This window comes from Oncorhynchus clarkii, chromosome 24 (assembly GCF_045791955.1).
Source record: "Oncorhynchus clarkii lewisi isolate Uvic-CL-2024 chromosome 24, UVic_Ocla_1.0, whole genome shotgun sequence".
NCBI lineage: Eukaryota > Metazoa > Chordata > Actinopteri > Salmoniformes > Salmonidae > Oncorhynchus > Oncorhynchus clarkii.
In genome coordinates this window covers 16,675,980-16,695,272 of record NC_092170.1, presented here as the reverse complement: position 1 = coordinate 16,695,272, position 19,293 = coordinate 16,675,980, and the positions used below count along the sequence as shown (strand labels likewise).

The 19,293-nt window shown below is 45.1% G+C and overlaps 1 protein-coding gene across 1 annotated transcript in view; it reads left to right on the top strand.

Moving 5' to 3' along the window:
• The window catches only part of LOC139383046 (T-box transcription factor TBX4-like), a 32,913-nt gene extending 19,401 nt beyond the window's left edge, over positions 1–13,512 (top strand). The window contains exons 5-9 of the mRNA XM_071127343.1: positions 4,758–4,905; positions 9,707–9,859; positions 10,094–10,182; positions 10,930–11,168; positions 11,418–13,512. Of these exons, the coding sequence (XP_070983444.1) occupies positions 4,758–4,905; positions 9,707–9,859; positions 10,094–10,182; positions 10,930–11,168; positions 11,418–12,097 (1,309 nt within the window). The 3' untranslated portion in view covers positions 12,098–13,512. The remainder of the gene's footprint in view (positions 1–4,757; positions 4,906–9,706; positions 9,860–10,093; positions 10,183–10,929; positions 11,169–11,417) is intronic.
• Positions 13,513–19,293: the final 5,781 nt, after the last annotated feature.

Sequence of the window (19,293 nt, the reverse complement as noted above, 5' to 3'; positions counted from 1 at the left end):
TCACAATTCCTGACATTTGATCCTAGTAAAAATTCCCTGTCTTAGGTAATTTAGGATCACCACTTTATTTTAAGAATGTGAAATGTCAGAATAACAGTAGAGATAATGATTTATTTCAGGTTTTATTTCTTTCATCACATTCCCAGTGGGTCAGAAGTTACCATACACTCAATTAGTATTTTGTAGCATTGCCTTTAAACTGTTTAACTTGGGTCAAATGTTTCGGGTAGCCTTCCACAAGCTTCCCACTATAAGTTGGGTGAATTTTGTCCCATTCCTCCTGACAGAGCTGGTGTAACTGAGTCAGGTTTATAGGCCTCCTTGCTCGCACATGCTTTTTCAGTTCTGCCTACATATTTTCTATAGGATTGAGGTCAGGGCTTTGTGATGGCCACTCCAATACCTTGACTTTGTTGTCCTTAAGCCATTTTGCCACAACTTTGGAAGTATGCTTGGGGTCATTGTCCATTTGGAAGACTCATTGGCGACAAAGCTCTGATGTCTCGAGATGTTGCTTCAATATATACACAAAATTTTCCTTCCTCATGATCCCATCTATTTTGTGAAGTTCACCTGTCCCTCCTGCAGCAAAGCTCCCCCACAACATGATGCTGCCACCCCCGTGCTTCACGTTTGGGATTGTGTTCTTCGGCTTGCAAGCATCCCCCTTTTTCCTCCAAACATAATGATGGTCATTATGGCCAAACAGTTCTATTTTTGTTTCATCAGACCAGAGGACATTTCTCCAAAAAGTACAATCGTTGTCCCCATGTGCAGTGGAAACTGTAGTCTAGCTTTTTTATGGAGGTTTTGGAGCAGTGGCTTATTCCTTGCTGAGCGGCCTTTCAGGTTCGGTCGATATAGGACTTGTTTTACTGTGGATATAGATACTTTTGTGCCTGCTTCCTCCAGTATCTTCAGAAGGTCCTTTGCTGTTGTTCTGGGATTGATTTGCACTTTTCGCACTAAAGTACATTTCATCTCTAGGAGACAGAACACGTCTCCTTCCTGAGTGGTATGGCGGCTGCGTGGTCCCATGGTGTTTATACTTACGTAATATTGTTTGTACAGATGAACGTGGTACCTTCAGGCATTTGGAAATTGCTCCCAAGGATGATCCAGACTTGTGGAGGTCTGCAATATTTTTTCTGAGGTCTTGGCTGATTTCTTATGGTTTTCCCATGATGTCAAGCAAAGAGGCACTGAGTTTGAAGGTAGGCCTTGAAATACAACCACAGGTCCACCTCCAATTGATTCAAATTATGTCAATTAGCCTATCAGAAGCTTCTAAAGCCATGACGTAATTTTCTGAAAGGCACATTCAACTTAGTGTATGTAAACTTCTGACCCACTGGAATTGTGATACAGTGAATTATAAGTGAAATAATCTGCCTGTAAACAATTGTTGGAAAAATGACTTGTGTCATGCACAAAGTAGATGTCCTAACCGACTTGCCAAAACTATAGTTTGTTAACAAGAAATTTGTGGAGTGGTTGAAAAAATTATTTTAATGACTCCAACCTCAGTGTATATAAACTTCTGACTTCAACTGTACATATTAAAAACAGACAATACAGCAATACATACAATACACCAGAATAGAAAATATACATAGACAATTGTAAAATCCTGCCAAAAACCTTGTCAGAGTGGTTCTTCCAGTTTGCAGTATTGCTCACGTTCTTCTCTAAGCTCAGGGCTTAGATTAGTAACATCCTTAATGGTTGTTATGAGAAATCCACCTACTCATCTCTGTCTCAGATGCTGCTTGGTTTTAGACCTCAGGAGTCAGGGATGTTTTGAAATGGAAAGGGGGGTCAAAAGAAATGGGGAGGTTAGGGAGGGTGGGGAGGGAGCGGTGAGCTTAAGGAAGGTGAAAGTAGCTATTATCTTCTCAACCCCACAGCTTCACCCCCACCACTCAGCAGAGGCCTTCCTCTCACCATAGGAAAATAATCACCAACGCTGTAGAGTAGACATTAACGGTGGGTGCAAATGAGAGAGACATTTAACACTCTCAGACAGTTTTATATGCTTCAGGTGATGCTGCCTCCCACATACAGTATACACACAGACACACAGTACACAGACAGACACACACACATGTGCGCACACGCACACACACACACACACACACACACACACACACACACACACACATCCCAGGCAGAGGGCCCTCTTGAACAAACACTTTACATGCTGTGACATCATTATGCAAACCAAATTAATGGAAGGGTCGAAATTACCATGTTTTCTGCATTATATTCTTTATTTACACCCCAAGCAACAGTTCTCAATTGACACAAGGCCATACATGAGTCTTTCACAAAACACTGTCATTGGCCATAGTCATTTTCAATATGGCATAGCAAAAAAGATGAGATAAACTGTAATGACACTCGGTTTTACAAAAAGAGCAGTGCTCAAACCACGCCCCTAAAATGTTCTAATGATCCACCACCCTTACATTTTAATTAGCACTAAAAGAGGAAAGAACCCTTTTTTGACTCTGCTAATTACAAATAACCATTTAACGACTCAAAGGGTTATTTGGGTCAGTATGGTTCCACATAGAACCATCAGCCTTCACAAAGAACCCTTGAGGAACCCTTATTTTTGTGTGTGTATTGGTTAACAACATTTTCTTTGTGTTCAAGACCAACATGTGTGATGTCCATCTCCAACTCATCTGTTCATTCGTTCATTTGTATACATGCATTGATGGAATGGAGAGATGGAGTATGAGTCCAGGCACTTGCTGCCTTCAGCAAGCAGCCTAAATTGAGTCTGTTGTGGTTGAATAATGAGGAAAACCGACAGGTTTCTGTCAATTTAATCACTGCTCTTGTGAAAAGGAGCGCCTGGCTGCAGAGAAAATCACCACTTCTCAGAACGAGAGAGAGAGGACACAAAAACAGTATGATGATCATCGAAATCTCTAGTACTGTAATATTTTTTTGTGACAAGTCTGTCCACAGACAGCTTTGTTGTTATTGAGGTCATGTTATAATATTATGCCAAACCATGCATGCTCCTTGAGCACAGCAAGATCAGTGCCTCATGTCTCAGTCGCTGCTCTAACTAAACTGTAGCTGCAGATTGTCATTAGCAAGCTGCCTGCTGGGCTGTACCCGCTGTCCTTCCAGTGACCCTATACCTTGGGTGATGCCGGTTTTGACTAGATGGGATACAGCTTATGTCAGATTGACCAGAACAAGGGCCTCCTGAGTGGCGCAGTGTTCTAAGGCTAGCTGTGCCACCAGAGATTCTGGGTTCAAGTCCAGGCTCTGTCGACGCCAGCCATGACCAGAAGTCCGATGGGGAGGCACACAATGGGCCCAGTGTCGTCCTGGTTAGGCGAGGGTTTGGCCGGCAGGGATGTCCTTGTCCCACCGTGCCCTAGGGACTCCCGTGGCAGGCCAGGCGCAGTGCATGCTGACACGGTCGCCAGGTATACAGTGTTTCCTCCGACACATTGGTGCGGCTGGCTTCCAGGTTAAGCGAGCATTGTGTTAAGAAGCAGTGCAGCTTGGCGGGGTTGTGTTTTGGAAGATGCATGTCTCTCAACCTTTTCCTCTCCTGAGTCTGTACAGGAGTTGCAGTAATGAGACAAGACTGTAACTACAAATTGGATACCACGAAAAAGGGGTAAAAAAATTAATTTGACCAGAAAGAATTGACTTTTCGTAACATTGAGTCTGTTGTGGTTGAATAAGAAGGAAAACCGACAGGTTTCTGTCAATTTAATCATTGCTCTTGTGAAAAGGAGCGCCTGGCTGCAACTTACGCAGCAGGTTAGGATAATTAACTTAGCAGGTTAGGAGAATTAGGTTACGGTTAGGGTTAGGGTTAGCTAAAATGCAAAACCAAATCTACTTTTGAAGTCAATTTGACATAATCTGTATTCCTCTAGCCATGACTAGTGATGCCACCACAGCCTGCATCTGCCACTGCCCACCGGAGCGGCATCAATCATTAGCACTGCCGGCCGTGCAAATGACAAAACAACCATATCCAGGGTAGGGTGTACTGAAACCAGAACCCTAGTCATGCCATGAAAAATCTACGTCCCAAATGGCACCCTAATCGCAGGGCCCATAGTCAGAAGTAGTGCACTATGAAGGGAATAGGGTACCATTTGAGACTTAGACAAAGCCTCCATAAAATGCACCACCGTGCTTTGCTTTCTCCAGCAGCCATTTTTTTTTTTTTTTAACGGCCATTTGTTCCAGATCTTTGTGGGATGGCCTGGGAGGGCATGGAATCCCAGCGTTTGCCAGTGTGGTGTTCTGGATTCTCTCAGCGACACCTTGGAGGAGCGTAATTAGCATTGATGTTACGGTTGAAACAACCACCAGCACCTCCAGTCTGAGAGAATGGTTCCTATAGCCCATGGAGTGAGGGCTGAAACGGCTGTAAATTTTTATGATTACTGACTGTAGCTACATGTGTTTAGTATAAAAAGGGATCCTTAAGTCTCAATGGCCTATCAGTGAGCCTGAATGGAGTCGTGTGGCTGCTGGAGGATTTGGCCATGCTGTGACAATATGGTTTGGTAGATCACAGGGCTGCTGGGTTGTATATGGCTGCAGGATTACCGCAATGGCTGAGTCATCTTGGCAGAGTAATGACCATTGGTTGCTGCTAGCCAAGGGGTCTTTATGAGGATGATGATGTTGCACCTTAATTTGTCTCTTCATCTCCCTCTCACTTTCCCACTCTCGTTCTTCTCTCTTCTCCTCCTTTTTCTACTCAGGATGGTGGCAGGCAAGGCGGAGCCGGCCATGCCAGGGAGGCTCTATGTCCACCCAGACTCCCCAGCTACAGGAGCCCACTGGATGAGGCAGCTGGTGTCCTTTCAGAAGCTAAAACTCACCAACAACCACCTGGACCCCTTTGGGCATGTGAGTGACCCTCAGTTTACCTACCTACAGCATCCCAGCACACAGGCCATTTAAGATGAGGGAGGATTATATATATATATTTTATGAGCACAGCCTTATTTCTATTATAGCATATTGGATGACTGTCATTCATATTCCATTCACCCAGTTCAATGTAACAGTGATAGGTTTAGGCTTCTACATGATACTCAAATTTTCCCTGTACCCTTCATGACGTAGGTGCACAGGTTGAGAGAAATTTGAGTAATCAAGGTGACAGACAGTGACACATTCAATACTGCCTTGCCTGCATCTAGCTGATCTAGGGTGTAATCATTAGTCCAACAGTTGCAAATGAGAGTTTCTGTTGGACAAATTCAGGTATGTTTATCACTGTTTCGTTCCGTTTGCTTCCATTTAAGAAACCTTTTTAAACAGAATCGGTGCAATGAATAGACCCCTGGTAACACGCTAACAGTTCACTTTCATAGCACACGTGATACACCTTTTCCCTTCGCTTGTGGACTTCAGTGCACAGCACATCAGCTGTCTGACACCAGACGAAAAAACCTTCATATCATGACCGCTAAACCACTACACACAGCCAACATCATTGCCACGTCATAGTCAACTAGAACTACAAGAACTAATGCTTTAGTAAACCCAGTGTACAGTAAGAAAGTAGTTTTACAGTTACACCGGCGGACCCCGGTGGCAATAAATTAATAAAACCAAAAGCTTACCTTGACTTGAAAGAGTTCCAGTGTTGGATAGCCATAGCCAGCTAGCTGACATAGCATCCCTCTCTGTTTGAGTAGGCTAAACTAGCTAGCTGCATTTGCTAGCTAAGTGAAATACATTTTACAAATACAACCAAATATAGCTCTCTCTCTCTCTCGCTTCTCCTTAATTTTGTAAGACATTAATTTGTTCAAAACTGTTCAACTATCGTCTTTCTCTTTGAGGAAATTACTCACCACATTTTATGCACTGCACTGCTAGCTAGCTGTAGCGTATGAATCAGTAATAGATTCATTCTCTGATCCTTTGATTGGGTGGACAACATGTCAATTCATGCTGCAAGAGCTCTGATAGGTTGGAGGACGTCCTCCGGAAGTTGTCATAATTACTGTGTAAGGAGGTGAGAACCACGAGCCTCTTAAGTTTTGTATTGAAGTCAATGTACCCAGAGGAGGACAGAAGCTAGCTAGCTTAACTTAGTGTCTGTAAACAATTGTTGGAAAAAATTACCTGTGTCATGCACAATGTAGATGTCCTAACCGACTTGCCAAAACTATAGTTGGTTAACAAGAAATTTGTGGAATGGTTGAAAAAATGAATGACTCCAACCTAAGTGTATGTAAACTTCCGACTTCAACTGTAACAGTACACAACTAAACTATGGGTATATGCTGGACAATTGCCCAACAACAACAGGTACTTTGGCCATGTGACCTCACACTTGGCCCTTAAAGCCACTTAGTTCTTTGTCATAGAGCGAAGTGCTCTGCTTGTCACATCACTTGGCCCTGCTGATGCAACTGATCAACAGCTTGACTGCTCTGAATAATGTCAACAACGTCTATAATCTTTAAGCTCAATTAACTGTAAAGGAATAGAGAGAGAGTGAGCGCGAGGGGGATGGTTAGCTACTGAGGCCTCACAATGTAGGTCACATCCCAGGAAGGCACTGGGTCATTTCACACAATATAGCTTCTCACTTCTCTTGGCCATGTAAAACAAGAGAGGTGACTGGATACGGCTCATTTAGTAAAAACTACACAGTGGATGAGACTTCAACAGCCCGGCGTTAAAACAACAGCAGGATAGAGCGTTTTTTAATAAGAGACTGAGTCATGAAGCTGTCTTTATGGAAAGCGAGGGAGAGAGGAGAGAGGGGGAAGGAGTCGAGAAAAGATGGCCGGAGTGGAAAAGGAACAGAGGGTGAAAGAGGGAGTGAAGTGGAGGGAGGGAGTGACAGAGAGAGAAGAGAGGGAAAGAGAGAGAGAGGAGAGAGGGGGAAGGAGTCGAGAAAAGATGGCCGGAGTGGAAAAGGAACAGAGGGTGAAAGAGGGAGTGAAGTGGAGGGAGTGACAGAGAGAGAAGAGAGGGAAAGAGAGAGAAAGTGAGTGTCTTGCTGTGACGAAGGCAGCAGTGCTGCCCAAAGGAACTCTGAGCAGGCTTGTCCAAAGCCATCCCGTCAGAAGGAGAACTCATTAGGTTCATAACCTCTGGGATCAGCGGCGGGGCCCGCTGTCAGGTTGAGTCCGCCGCCTGGATAGTGATAAGGGCGAGTAATGAGGACAGAGAGAGAGAGGGGCCAGGTCTAGCTAAGCCCTGCTGATGGCCATAGAACAGCCCACACCAGCAGGGGAGCCAGAGAGCCTCTCCTCCCTGCCCTGCATAGCACTGGATCCACCACCCACCTGACCCACTAAACCAGGGGTGTCAAGCATACGGCCCATGGGGGGTTAAATCCAGCTCGCTAATAATCACTGAAATGAAAGTTAGACAGTCAGGGAGCATTGAAAATATTTTCAATGCAGCCCTCCGGACCTCATTGAAGAATGAATGCATTCTCCGGTGAAAAATTAGTTTGACACCACTGCTCTTAACTGACCCACAGCCAAAATAAAACAGCCTGTGAATGAAGTGAGCTAATGACAGTCAATGACAGACTCTGTTGTTTGTGCATTTGAGAGTGTGTCTTTTCAAGTGTGTTTATATATGTGAGAGTATGCGGTCTGCATGACTGTGTGTGCAAGTATGTGGGTCAGCATGGCTGCTAGTCCAGTCCAGAGCAGGATGGCCATCAGCTTGATTCAACCCAGGGGTCTCATATCTATGACAGACCTTCCCCTTTCTGACCATCCCCCACAAACTCTGCCCTGCCCTTCCCTTCCCTTTGAGGCTGACCTGCTCAGCATCAGCAGTAAAAACACTATCACTGATCTGGGATCTGGGCTCCCACTGACCCATGCTACTGTTGACCAAGAGATGGTCCAAGGAATTACTCCTGAAATGCTGTCACTTCCCAGCTGTCACTGAGTGTCTTGGTTTAAAAAACAGTTAGCAGACTGTCTGGGGCTGGCATTTTCACCCACAAGATAAAAGAGAGAATGCATGATTTGGTTCTGGATTGATCCAAGGAAGGCTTGTCCTGCTCAATGCAACCAGACAGCACAGAGAGAGTCAGACTCCTTCCTGCACTCCCTCCAGACAGACACTGGCCAGACTAGCAGACTAGACAAAGGTCATCACCAGAGAGTCTCCAGTCAACCAACCAGTAGCTTATCTCTATCCGTTTTCTGCCTCAGGTCTCTAGGCAGCCAATGAACCAATTGTTTATCTCTGTCTGAACCTTGCCTCAGCAAAAGGGTGCAAAGGCATGTGAGCATTGGGCTGTTCAGGGTGCAACTATGACCCCGGCTGCCTGTGCCCTGATAGCACAGGAGGCTGCTGAGGGGAGGACGGCTCATAGTAATGGCTGGAATGGAGTGAATGGAATGGTATCAAACACATGGAAACCATGCGTTTGATGTTATTTTTTATTTCACCTCTATTTAACCAGGTAGGCCAGTTGAGAACAAGTTCTCATTTACAACTGTGACCTGGCCAAGATAAAGCAAAGCAGTGCGACAAAAACAACAACACAGAGTTACATATAAACAAACTTACAGTCAGTAACACAATAGAAAAATCTATGTACAGTGTGTGCAAATGTAGAAGATTAGGGAGGTAAGGAAATAAATAGGCCATAGAGGCGAAATAATTACAAATTAGCATTAACATTGGAGTGATAGACGTGCAGATGATGATGTGCAAGGAGATACTGGGGTGCAAAAGAGCAAAAAGATAAATAACAATATGGGGATGAGGTAGTTGGGTGTGTTTTTTATAGATTGGCTGTGATCAATAAACTGCTCTGACAGCTGATGCTTAAAGTTAGAGCAGGAGATATAAGTCTATAGCTTAAGTGATTCATAGCGATGTGTTCGATACCATTCAATTTATACTGTTCCATCCATTACTATGAGCCCATCCTCCCCAATTATGGTGAACCGGCCCGCCTGTGCTTGATAGTCTTAACCACTCTCTGTGGTAGCCTCCTGGAGGGGTTCGCCTGTTAAGACAATGCCCTTGTACTACTGGTCCGTGAGTCTATAATGTAGGAGAGGAGGGGAGGTGGGAGTGGGGGAGAGCTTGATGCTCATCGGCCCTGACAGAGCTGCGCTGGAGATAACCCTTGCTCCAACCCTGCTGACACTCTAGTGAGCACGTGGCTAGGCTACTGGGCTAGTCTGAGCAGACTGGTGCCGATGTGCTGACCTAGCCCCCCCCCAACCCAAACATTGAGCACGCTCCACACGTGCTGATTGATGCACTATACAGTTGCAACTCAAGTGTGACAAAGGGGTGCCCACTTTTCAGTATCAACACATTGAACTACAGTATGTATATTGACAAATTTCCACATTGTATGGACAAAGTTGGGCATTGTATGCCCACTAATGCTGACTCCAATAGTATTACAATAGGCCTACCTGCTAAAAAGGCTAGCCATGGAAAACCTGAGCATCTTAAGCACCCCAATCTATTCAAGTCAATACAATTACATCACTTGGAATTTAACATCTAGGCCAGGGACAACCATTCATTTAAAGGAAGAACAACTAGCCTTAAAAAATAAATAAAAACGTCTTAAACAGTCTTAAACCTGTGGTGTCTGGTCATTCACTGATGCCACTAAGAGGACTGTGTGCTGTGATCGACTCAGCTGTCATTCGTCTGACCCTGTACTTTCCATCTTTCCCCCTGATAGATCATCCTGAACTCGATGCACAAGTACCAGCCTCGGCTCCACATCGTCAAGGCCGACGAGAACAACGCCTTTGGGTCTAAGAACACAGCCTACTGCACTCACGTGTTTCACGAGACAGCCTTCATCTCTGTCACCTCCTACCAGAACCATAAGGTACAGTATGTGTGCCACCCATGTTATGTGTGCCACCTGCTATCTGATGTTCAACGTCTGCTGCACACACAGTCTGACACGTTTCTAATGTCAGTAATACGAGAGCATGTCTTCAAAACACTATCTGCAGGAGAAATGTTCCAAATTATAGAAAGACTATTTTTGACTGAACCTAACTGCACATTTCATGATGAGTCACAAGTGCAGTGACAAGATATGTTGCTGTCTTCTCAGATAACTCAGCTGAAGATCGAGAACAACCCGTTTGCCAAGGGTTTCCGTGGTAGCGACGAAGGGGACCTGCGTGTCTCCAGACTCCAGGGGTATGTTCTGTATGTTTATGGGAATGTGCCACTCAATAAAAAGTATATGGAATACTTACTTTATCATAGAAACAATTATTATTTTGGGACAGTACATCATTCCTTGGAACCATTTGTTCCTTTTGGAACTTGTTCCATTTCTTCCTTTATCTGTGCTTGCTTCCTTTAATACAGCACTCTCTCTCTGCTAAGTAGAATCTGTAACGCAAGTAGTGGTGAACTACATTTAGTTCAACTATTGATTTAATTACATTTTGCAGTAGCTTGGTCGTAGTTGAACTAAATTCAAATCTTTGTAGTGTTTTACCATGTAGTGGTGAAGCTAACTACTGGAACTACAGACACACTTTAACAAAAATAAAATATTGGTGAAGTAGGCAAGAATTTACTTTTTAAAAATATTTTACATCAGACCTGCCTAATTATCACTTTTTGTGAGCATAATTCTCACTTTTTGTGTTTAATAGGCTAAATTACACATTCTGTTAACAGCTGGCTCCAGAGTGAACTGCTCTTGCAATTTGTGGTCTGACATTTTAGATTTAGAAGTAGTTTGGATGTAATTAACCACTTTTTCTAAGTAAATTGAGTTAAGTAAGCTATATTTTTCTTAAGGGTAGCTTTTATGTAGGTTAACTTCTTCCAGTGTGAAGTAACTGGTAGCTTGATAAACTATATTTTCAGAGTAGCTTCCCCAACACTAACACTAATCCTTCCGTTCTTGTTTTCCCTTCTTCCTCTCCGTAGAAAAGACTACCCAGTGATTTCTAAGAACATGGTTCGCCAGAGGCTCCTCTCCTCACATGGTCACCGGACGGGGAAGCTGGGAGCTGGGGTGCACCTGTCGGGGCACCCCCAGGTCCTCTCCCACTACCAGTACGAGGGTGGGGTGCCCCTGGGGAACTCAGACCACCAGGAACACATCTCCAATTCCTTCCCTCCAAGCCGAGAGCCCAGCCTGCTCTACCACTGCTTCAAACACAGAGGTGGGTTAGATACAGGCCTACCTGAACATCTCCACACCTGTCAATCACAGAAAATGGGCAGTCCTCATTAGTCTTTCAGAAAACTTTGTTGTCTTGCAACACATCTTTTGGTGCTACACATCAATATCACACAATATAAATGGCTTGGTACACAGTTTCAAACAGTATAAAGAAGCATCATAGGTCACAAGGTTGATACATTGAGTTTTTTCACTCAGTGATGATGATTTAATCTTAATTTCTTTACAGATAACACCAGGCACTTGGAACTGGGTTGTAAACGGCCATATCTGGACACAGCACTTCCAGCAGTCTCAGAGGAACACTACTTCTGCTCTCCTCCCACCTACGAGCCTCCACTGCTGTCCCACCCCTATTGCGGTGAGGCCATAAGCTCCAGGGAGGCCTGTATGTACGGAGGGATGGAGGGAGAGAACGGGCACGGGGCTGGGGGTGCTGACGACCTGGCTCCCCCCTCTCTGAACTGCAACATGTGGGCGTCGGTGCAGCCTTACCCGCGGTACAGCGTGCAGACAGTGGAGGCTGTCCCCTACCAGCCCTTCACTGCTCACTTCACCAGTACTGCCACCGCCACCTCCGTGGTGCCCCACCACACCCCCACCGGACCCCCTCGCCCCCAGTCCGACATAGGAATTTACAGTCCAGCCACAGCACAGCGAGGCCTGGCCACCATCCCCTCGTCGTCCTCCATCTCGTCTTCCTCTCCACCGGTTCCTGGTTCCAGGGGTAGCAGGCCGGTGGTCCATCCTCCTCTGTACCACAGGAAGCCTGGGCCTGGGTCTCCTCTCCGGCCTCACAGAGAGTTCTCGGCCTTCCCAACACAGAGCACCCCCCCATCCATCCGGGACCCGTCCTACCAGTACCAGATGGGGCAGAGCAGTGTAGGGGCCCACTGGAATGATAGCTAGGGCTAGGGAGTGCTGTGTGGCTCCTGAGGCAGCGGCGATGTCCACCCATCCGGTCAGTTCAGAATCAGCCAGCCAGCCAACTTTGAACTGCCTGTGAGGCATCTGAAATTAGATTATGTTGAAATACAGCCATGATGACCATGATGAAGCCATAGTAGTTTAGCATGAGGAGAAGCAGATCAGAGTGACCAAACTCCAATAGAAGCCTACATCTGCCTAAAAGATCTGCTCCTTCAGATCCATGTTGTCCTGACTGGAGGAGCATTGTGCCTGTGATGATGATAATGAGTATTCCAGAGGAAGAACCTCTCTATAGAATTATGCAAAAGCTTGCCATATAATGGCTTAAAAAAATCATCTAAAACGTTCAATGTCAAACTGCCAAAAGGAGATGTGTTCAGCAAAGTGAAAAATATCCATTATGCCTTTGAAGTAATGTGTTTATGGTAAAGATGGACAAGTACCAGTAATGAATTGATTAAGGTTTCTAAGAAAAACATTTAAGTGTAAAACTTGATCATATTATTATCAGCAAACGAGGGAGTGGGACATGGATGTGTATGTGTAAAGAGATTGAAGTAACAGGCCAAGTGTTTTGTTGAACCTTTGAGTAAAGCCTTCATTTAATTTTGCAATCTGTGCTTGTATTGAGATACATTGCCAGTTAGAAATCTGTTGAACTTGTAAACATGGGCTGCAGGTAAACTACACAACAAGCCCACCCATGCAGTCCATTTGAGGGGAACCCCTCGCTTCAACAGGTTAAGTGTGTGTAGTTCTAGATCTCATCTTCAACCATACTCCTCTGCTAGCCATATTGTAAGCTAGCGTGACACTACTAAGCATGAAGCCAAACGGCCCTTAGTTAGCGGTAACCCAAGTCTTTGAACCACAATAGGGCAGTAATCGCTTAGCACTTTGGCTCCAAACCTGCGGTCCGTTCCGAAGCAGCGTTCCCGCCTGTTGAAGTGAGACTTCAGAGAAGGTCCCTGGCCAACCAGATGGGAGCTTAAGGAATCATTGTTAAGCCAACGCTAGTGCAGAACACAGAGCTCCGCACAAATCCCAGCCCCAAATGACTGCGTTGGAAAAATCCTTACAAGACTGCAAATGTAAAACAGCCCGAGTGGGGCGGGCGAGGAGCCACATTGTGAAGTCAAGCTGAGCTGAACTGAAGCAGGGACGACTGGGTAACATTCAGCCCGGCCTGTCTGACCTTGATAAGTAGGGATGGGTAATAATAGAACAATATGGTGGGTCTATTACCTAGCAGACCCACATTATCTCTTCATTATTACATGTTTTTTTCTCCATATAACTTCTTTGAATATTTTTTTCTCCCAAACATGATGAAATAAATATTTGAATGCCTCCCATTGTTGCTTAGCGTTATGTAAAACAAATAAACAGTCAACAGAGTACCTTTGTGGATGTATTGCACTGGTAATAATGTTAATGGTTATTACCTTGGCTATCTTGGATTCAGTCTGAATTTAACTTCCGTCTATCCTCCACTAGCACTTCTTGTCATTGGTGATCTAAGACACATAGGCTCACATCAATCATTACGGGCGGCAGGTAGCCTAGCAGGTTAGAGCGTTGGGCCCACAGAAATATAAATTATATTTCTATTGTTGGGCCAGTCACCAAAAGGTCGCTAGTTCGAATCCTCTAGCCAGACAAGGTGAAACGTCTTTCGATGTGCCCTTGAGCAAGGCACTTAACCCTAATTGCTCCAGGGTCGCCGCAGATAATGGAAAATCCTGGCCATGACCCCACTCACCGAGGGTGTCTCGGGGAGTGGGGTGGGATATGCAAAAAAACACATTTCCAATTCACAGTTGTACATTTGTGTAATAGGACAAATAAGCACCCACCAAATTATTCTTATTAAAAACCAATCAAGCTATCAACGACATTATTAAACATTAACAACTACACCCACCTAAATGGCATCAAACCATGAACATTGACTGGGTTAGTTAGTTATCTGTCAAGTGAGATCATTTGTGTGTATGTCATATGTCAGTGTGTATGTGTGTCAGGGCAGCTGGCTGGACAGTACAGTATGTAAATTAATGGGTGAGGTAAAGGACAACATCCCAGGGCATACATACATACCGGTACTGTAGCCCTCTGCTTTCTCACACACAGCAATCATTAGGGTCCTGAGTTATGGTTCTGCCCTGGCTCTTGTCAGTGCCTCCTCTCTCTCTCTCTCTCTTCCTTGTTCTCTCTCTCTCTTGCCTTCATTCTTTCTCTCACCCTCATTCTCTTTCTCTGTCTCTAGGAGAACTTCCCACTCCAACAAATCAATGTTCAGAGATCTAGGGTCTTCAAACAGGATGAAATGTCTACCTTGTCAAACGGTGGGTGAGAGGTGCTTATTTTTTGTAAACAGAGATCATGTTAGTATCTTGAACATTAATTACATTTGTACTTAAAATGACAGTGGCTATGCATGTATTTTCCCATATGCTGTATAGGCAACTTAGGTTAAGTATACACTTTTACTGGTGTGACAAACATCCCACAATACATACACCACAGATAAAATAAATAAAGATAATTTCCTCTCTGAAATGGATGTAGAAATTATTGGATGTGGGGCCTTGCAGTGTGTCTACACAAGAGAACCTAACCACTTGTGGGTACAAATCAGCATTTTACCATAATACATATTTACAGTAATATACAGTATAAAATATCTGGCCTAATTGGGCTTCCGCGCAGCGGTCTAAGGCACTTCATCTCAGTGCTAGAGGCGTCACTACAGACCCTGGTTCGATTCCAGGCTGTATCACAACCGGCTGTGATTGGGAGTCCCATAGGGCGGCGCACAATTGGCCCAGCGTCGTCCAGGTTAGGTTAGGGTTGGGCAGGGGTAGGCTGTCATTGAAAATTTGAATTTGTTCTTAACTGACTTGCCTAGTTATACAACCGTTAAATAAAAATATATAATTAATTAAGAGACATATGTACGACATAGAGCATCATACAAATCACATGTATGACAAAAATTAGATACAGGATATAATTAAGCAATAATTCCACGGCTAAGGGCTGTTCTTATTCACGATGCAATGCAGAGTGCCTGGGTACAACCATTAGCTGTGGTATATTGGCCATATATAACAAACCCCCGAGGTGCCTTATTACTATTATAAACTGGTTACCAACCTAATTAGAGCAGTAAAAATAAATGTTTTGTCATACCCGTGGTATACGAACTGATATACCAAGGCTGTTAGCCAATCAGCATTCAGGGCTCGAACCACCCAGTTTATAATTAGTAACAAACAATGTGTATTGTAATATACACAAGTGTGTTCTTCTCACATGTGCACACCAGGAGGAAATATGGTTAGGATGGCCGTGTATGTGTGGAGGGTATGGTGGTTGTGAAGCTGAGGAGTTAGACTGACCTCCATGTGTCTATGGAGGATGTCCAACTGAACACAGGTGGTTATACTGGGAGGGACAATAGGTCTGGAGTATTGAGCAGAATTTGATGATGTTATAATCAGAAAACTAAGTAATTCAGACTAAGTCAAGAGTTATTTGACTACAAAATAATTGATTTGATTGTCCTACGATGGCTGAGAGGCCAACGATGGCTAACAGAAACCGTGCTATGGTGTGAGAGGTGAGGACAAAGAAATAAAAGCATCATGTGGTTTGAACAAAAAACTTCTGTAAAACAGGAAACACCCAAAAGCCACTCTTAAGAACCTGCTGGGAAAAAAGTTTAATTTATGATGACCTTTTTTCGGCTGTAGCTCGAATAGAGCATAAAAAGACAGACATAGCAGTAGACCTACATTTATACTAACTTTCCACATAAAACACAGTCTATCTCTGTTATAAAGAAGCCAAGTTTAAGCCACTTGCAGAGCACAGTGTATCCCCACTCTAGAGCTGTGGAGGTACGGCAGTGTATCTAAACTCAGCAAAAAAAGAAACGTCCCTTTTTCAGGACCCTTTCTTTCAAAGATAATTAGTAAAAATCTAAATAACTTCACAGATCTTCATTGTAAAGGGTTTAAACATGGTTTCCCATGCTTGTTCTATGAACCATAAACAATTAATGGACATGCACCTGTGGAATGGCCTTTAAGACACTAACAGCTTACAGACGGTAGGCAATTAAGGTCACAGTTATGAAAACTTAGGACACTAAAGAGCCCTTTCTACTGACACTGAAAAACTCAAAAAGAAAGATGCCCAGGGTCCCTGCTCTTCTGCGTGAACGTGCCTTAGGCATACTGCAAGGAGGCATGAGGACTGCAAATGTGGCCAGGGCAATAAATTGCAATGTCTGTACTGTGAGAGGCCTAAGACAGCGCTACAGGGAGACAGGATGGACAGCTGATCATCCTCGCAGTGGCAGACCCAGACCACGTGTAACAACACCTGCACAGGATCGGTACATCCGAACATCACACCTGCGGGACAGGTACAACTGCCCGAGTTACACCAGAAACGCACAATCCCTCCATCAGTGCTCAGACTGTCCGCAATAGGCTGAGAGAGGCTGGACTGAGGGCTTGTAGGCCTGTTGTAAAGCAGGTCTTCACCAGACATCACCGGCAACAACGTCGCCTATGGGCACAAACCCACAGTCGCTGGACCAGACAGGACTGGCAAAAAGTGCTCTTCACTGACAAGTCGCGGTTTTGTCTCACCAGGGGTGATGGTCGGATTCGTGTTTATCGCCGAAGGAATGAGCGTTACACCGAGGCCTGTCCTTTGGAGTGGGATCGATTTAGAGGTGGAGGGTCCGTCATGGTCTGGGGCGGTGTGTCGGACTGAGCTTGTTGTCATTGCAGACAATCTCAACGCTGTGCGTTACCGGGAAGACATCCTCCTCCCTCATGTAGTACCCTACCTGCAAGCTCATCTTGACATATCCCTCCAGCATGACAATGCCTCCAGCCATACTGCTCGTTCTGCATGTGATTTCCTGCAAGGCAGGAATGTAAATCTTCTGCCATGGCCTGCGAAGAGCCCGGATCTCAATCCCATTGAGCACGTCTGGGACCTGTTGGATCGGAGGGTGAGAGCTAGGGACATTCCCCCCAGAAATGTCCAGGAACTTGCAGGTGCCTTGGTGGAAGAGTGGGGTATCATCTCACAGCAATAACTGGCAAATCTGGTGCAGTCCATGAGGAGGAGATGCACTGCAGTACTTAATGCAGCTGGTGGCCACACCGGATACTGACTGTTACTTTTGATTTTGACCCCCCCCTTTGTTCAGGGACACATTATTCCCATTCTGTTAGTCACATGCCTGTGGAACTTGTTCAGTTTATGTCTCAGTTGTTAAATCTTGTTATGTTCATACAAATATTTACACATGTTAAGTTTTCTGAAAATCAACGCAGTTGACAGTGAGAAGACATTTCTTTTTTTGCATGTCTCCGTCCCAAATGGAATCCTATTCCCATTATAGTGCACTACCTTTCAAAAGTAATTTGGGATGCAACCTATCTGTGAGAACCTGACAGGGGGCCTAGGGTTCCATCTGGAACTCATTGGTTCTGAGATATGGCTGTGCCGGTGCCTCTTTCCCCTGCGTCTCTACACTCCACACTGCCCTTTCTTTCCCATTCCGCTGTCGTCCCATAATCCCATTTGAGAGCTGCCTGGTGGTATGTTCCAAATGGCACCCGATTCCCTATATAGTGCCCTACTTTTGACTAGAGCCACATGGGCCCTGGTCAAAAGTAGGGCACTTCATAGGGAATAGGGTGCTATTTTGAACACACACCTGGGCTGGGTGGTACCCACTCTGATGGGCTTAACTGGGCTGCCTTGTAAAAAATCTCTGACTCCTTTTCTCCTTCAGCCCAGCCCAGGCACTCTGAAAACACGCTTTAAATAGTGGAGGGGGGATTTAATAACAAGTCCATTACGGCCTTTCTGGTGCCCTGTAAATAGTCAATTAGTGGATGATTCTGATTTGATCCACATGCAGAGAGATCCGCTGTGGGGGAGGAGGGAGGAGAGAAGAGGACGGTGGGAGGAGTGTGTGTGCAGCATGGTTTGGCGTGTTTCCCTCAAGCCACTGACGTTGGAGCTGGTGGGGTGAGACAGAGATTTCCCTGCCCTGAGCACCAGGTAGGGTAGGCAGGTAGAAGATGTAGGAGGCCAGTAGAGTGGTGGCGTTGGGGCATCGTCCCACATCCTCCTCTAACTCATCTAGCTACCCATCTTGAGGTCAACCTAATACACCACACAGAGGGAACCCTAGGAACTCTGAATTCTTCCTTCTGAAGGGTGTGTATAGGTGTTTTGGGAGTGTATGTATGTATGCGATGTGTGTGTGCTGATGGGGGGGGGGGGGGGGGGGGGGCCTGCGGCGGGTTCAACTCTCCGGTGGTGGGACACTTAACTGTGGCGGTGTCTCTTGATCAAAGGTAGAGCCTACATCTGGTGGGCTCCACTAAACCCCACTGTATGAAACTGGGCTCCCACTTTAATAAGTGGCTTTGGATAAAAGCATCAGTAAAAATGAACAATTCTATTGTGAGTGCTCCTTGGATTAGGGCGTTAGGGATGAAATGGGGGGTGTGGATTAAGTGTTGTATCCAGCAGATTAAGTAAGAGTTCCACGAGCTTTGTTGCGATCACTGAGTCGTCGCTGTGCAACGTGAGTAGAATGATGGTGATGGCAGTGGAACACAGAACAAACAAGCTCTAGAACTTTTAAGAACTAAGATTGAAACCCTCTGCTTTAGCATTACGGCTCAATCTAATTGGCCCTAAAACCAATCAGAGCACAGCACTTATAACGTGGTAGAAGCGGGTTGCCATCCAAATCCATAGTTACCTCAGCTCAGTGAAATATGCACGTTGTTGGAGGGAGCAAACAGAACAGGATCTCATTATGGGCTGTTGTGGTGGAAGGAGACTCTGAACTGCTTTGATGATGCAGATGCATGGTCTGAAAATGACCTCATCTTTCTCCGCATAGCTCTGATTAAAGCCAGTGTTTATCGAAGTGAATGTATTGTGTGTGTGTTGGAATATGTGTGTGATGTTGCACGAGTATACACTGTGTGGGTGAGACATTCATTTTCAGAGGTTTGCGTGTCCAGCATTCTTCTCCTCCCTCCTCCCGTTTTTTTTTGCCAAGGCTGAGTCTCCTTAGCCAATCAGCACCTCTCTTATTGTCTCCCTACCCTCTCCTCCCT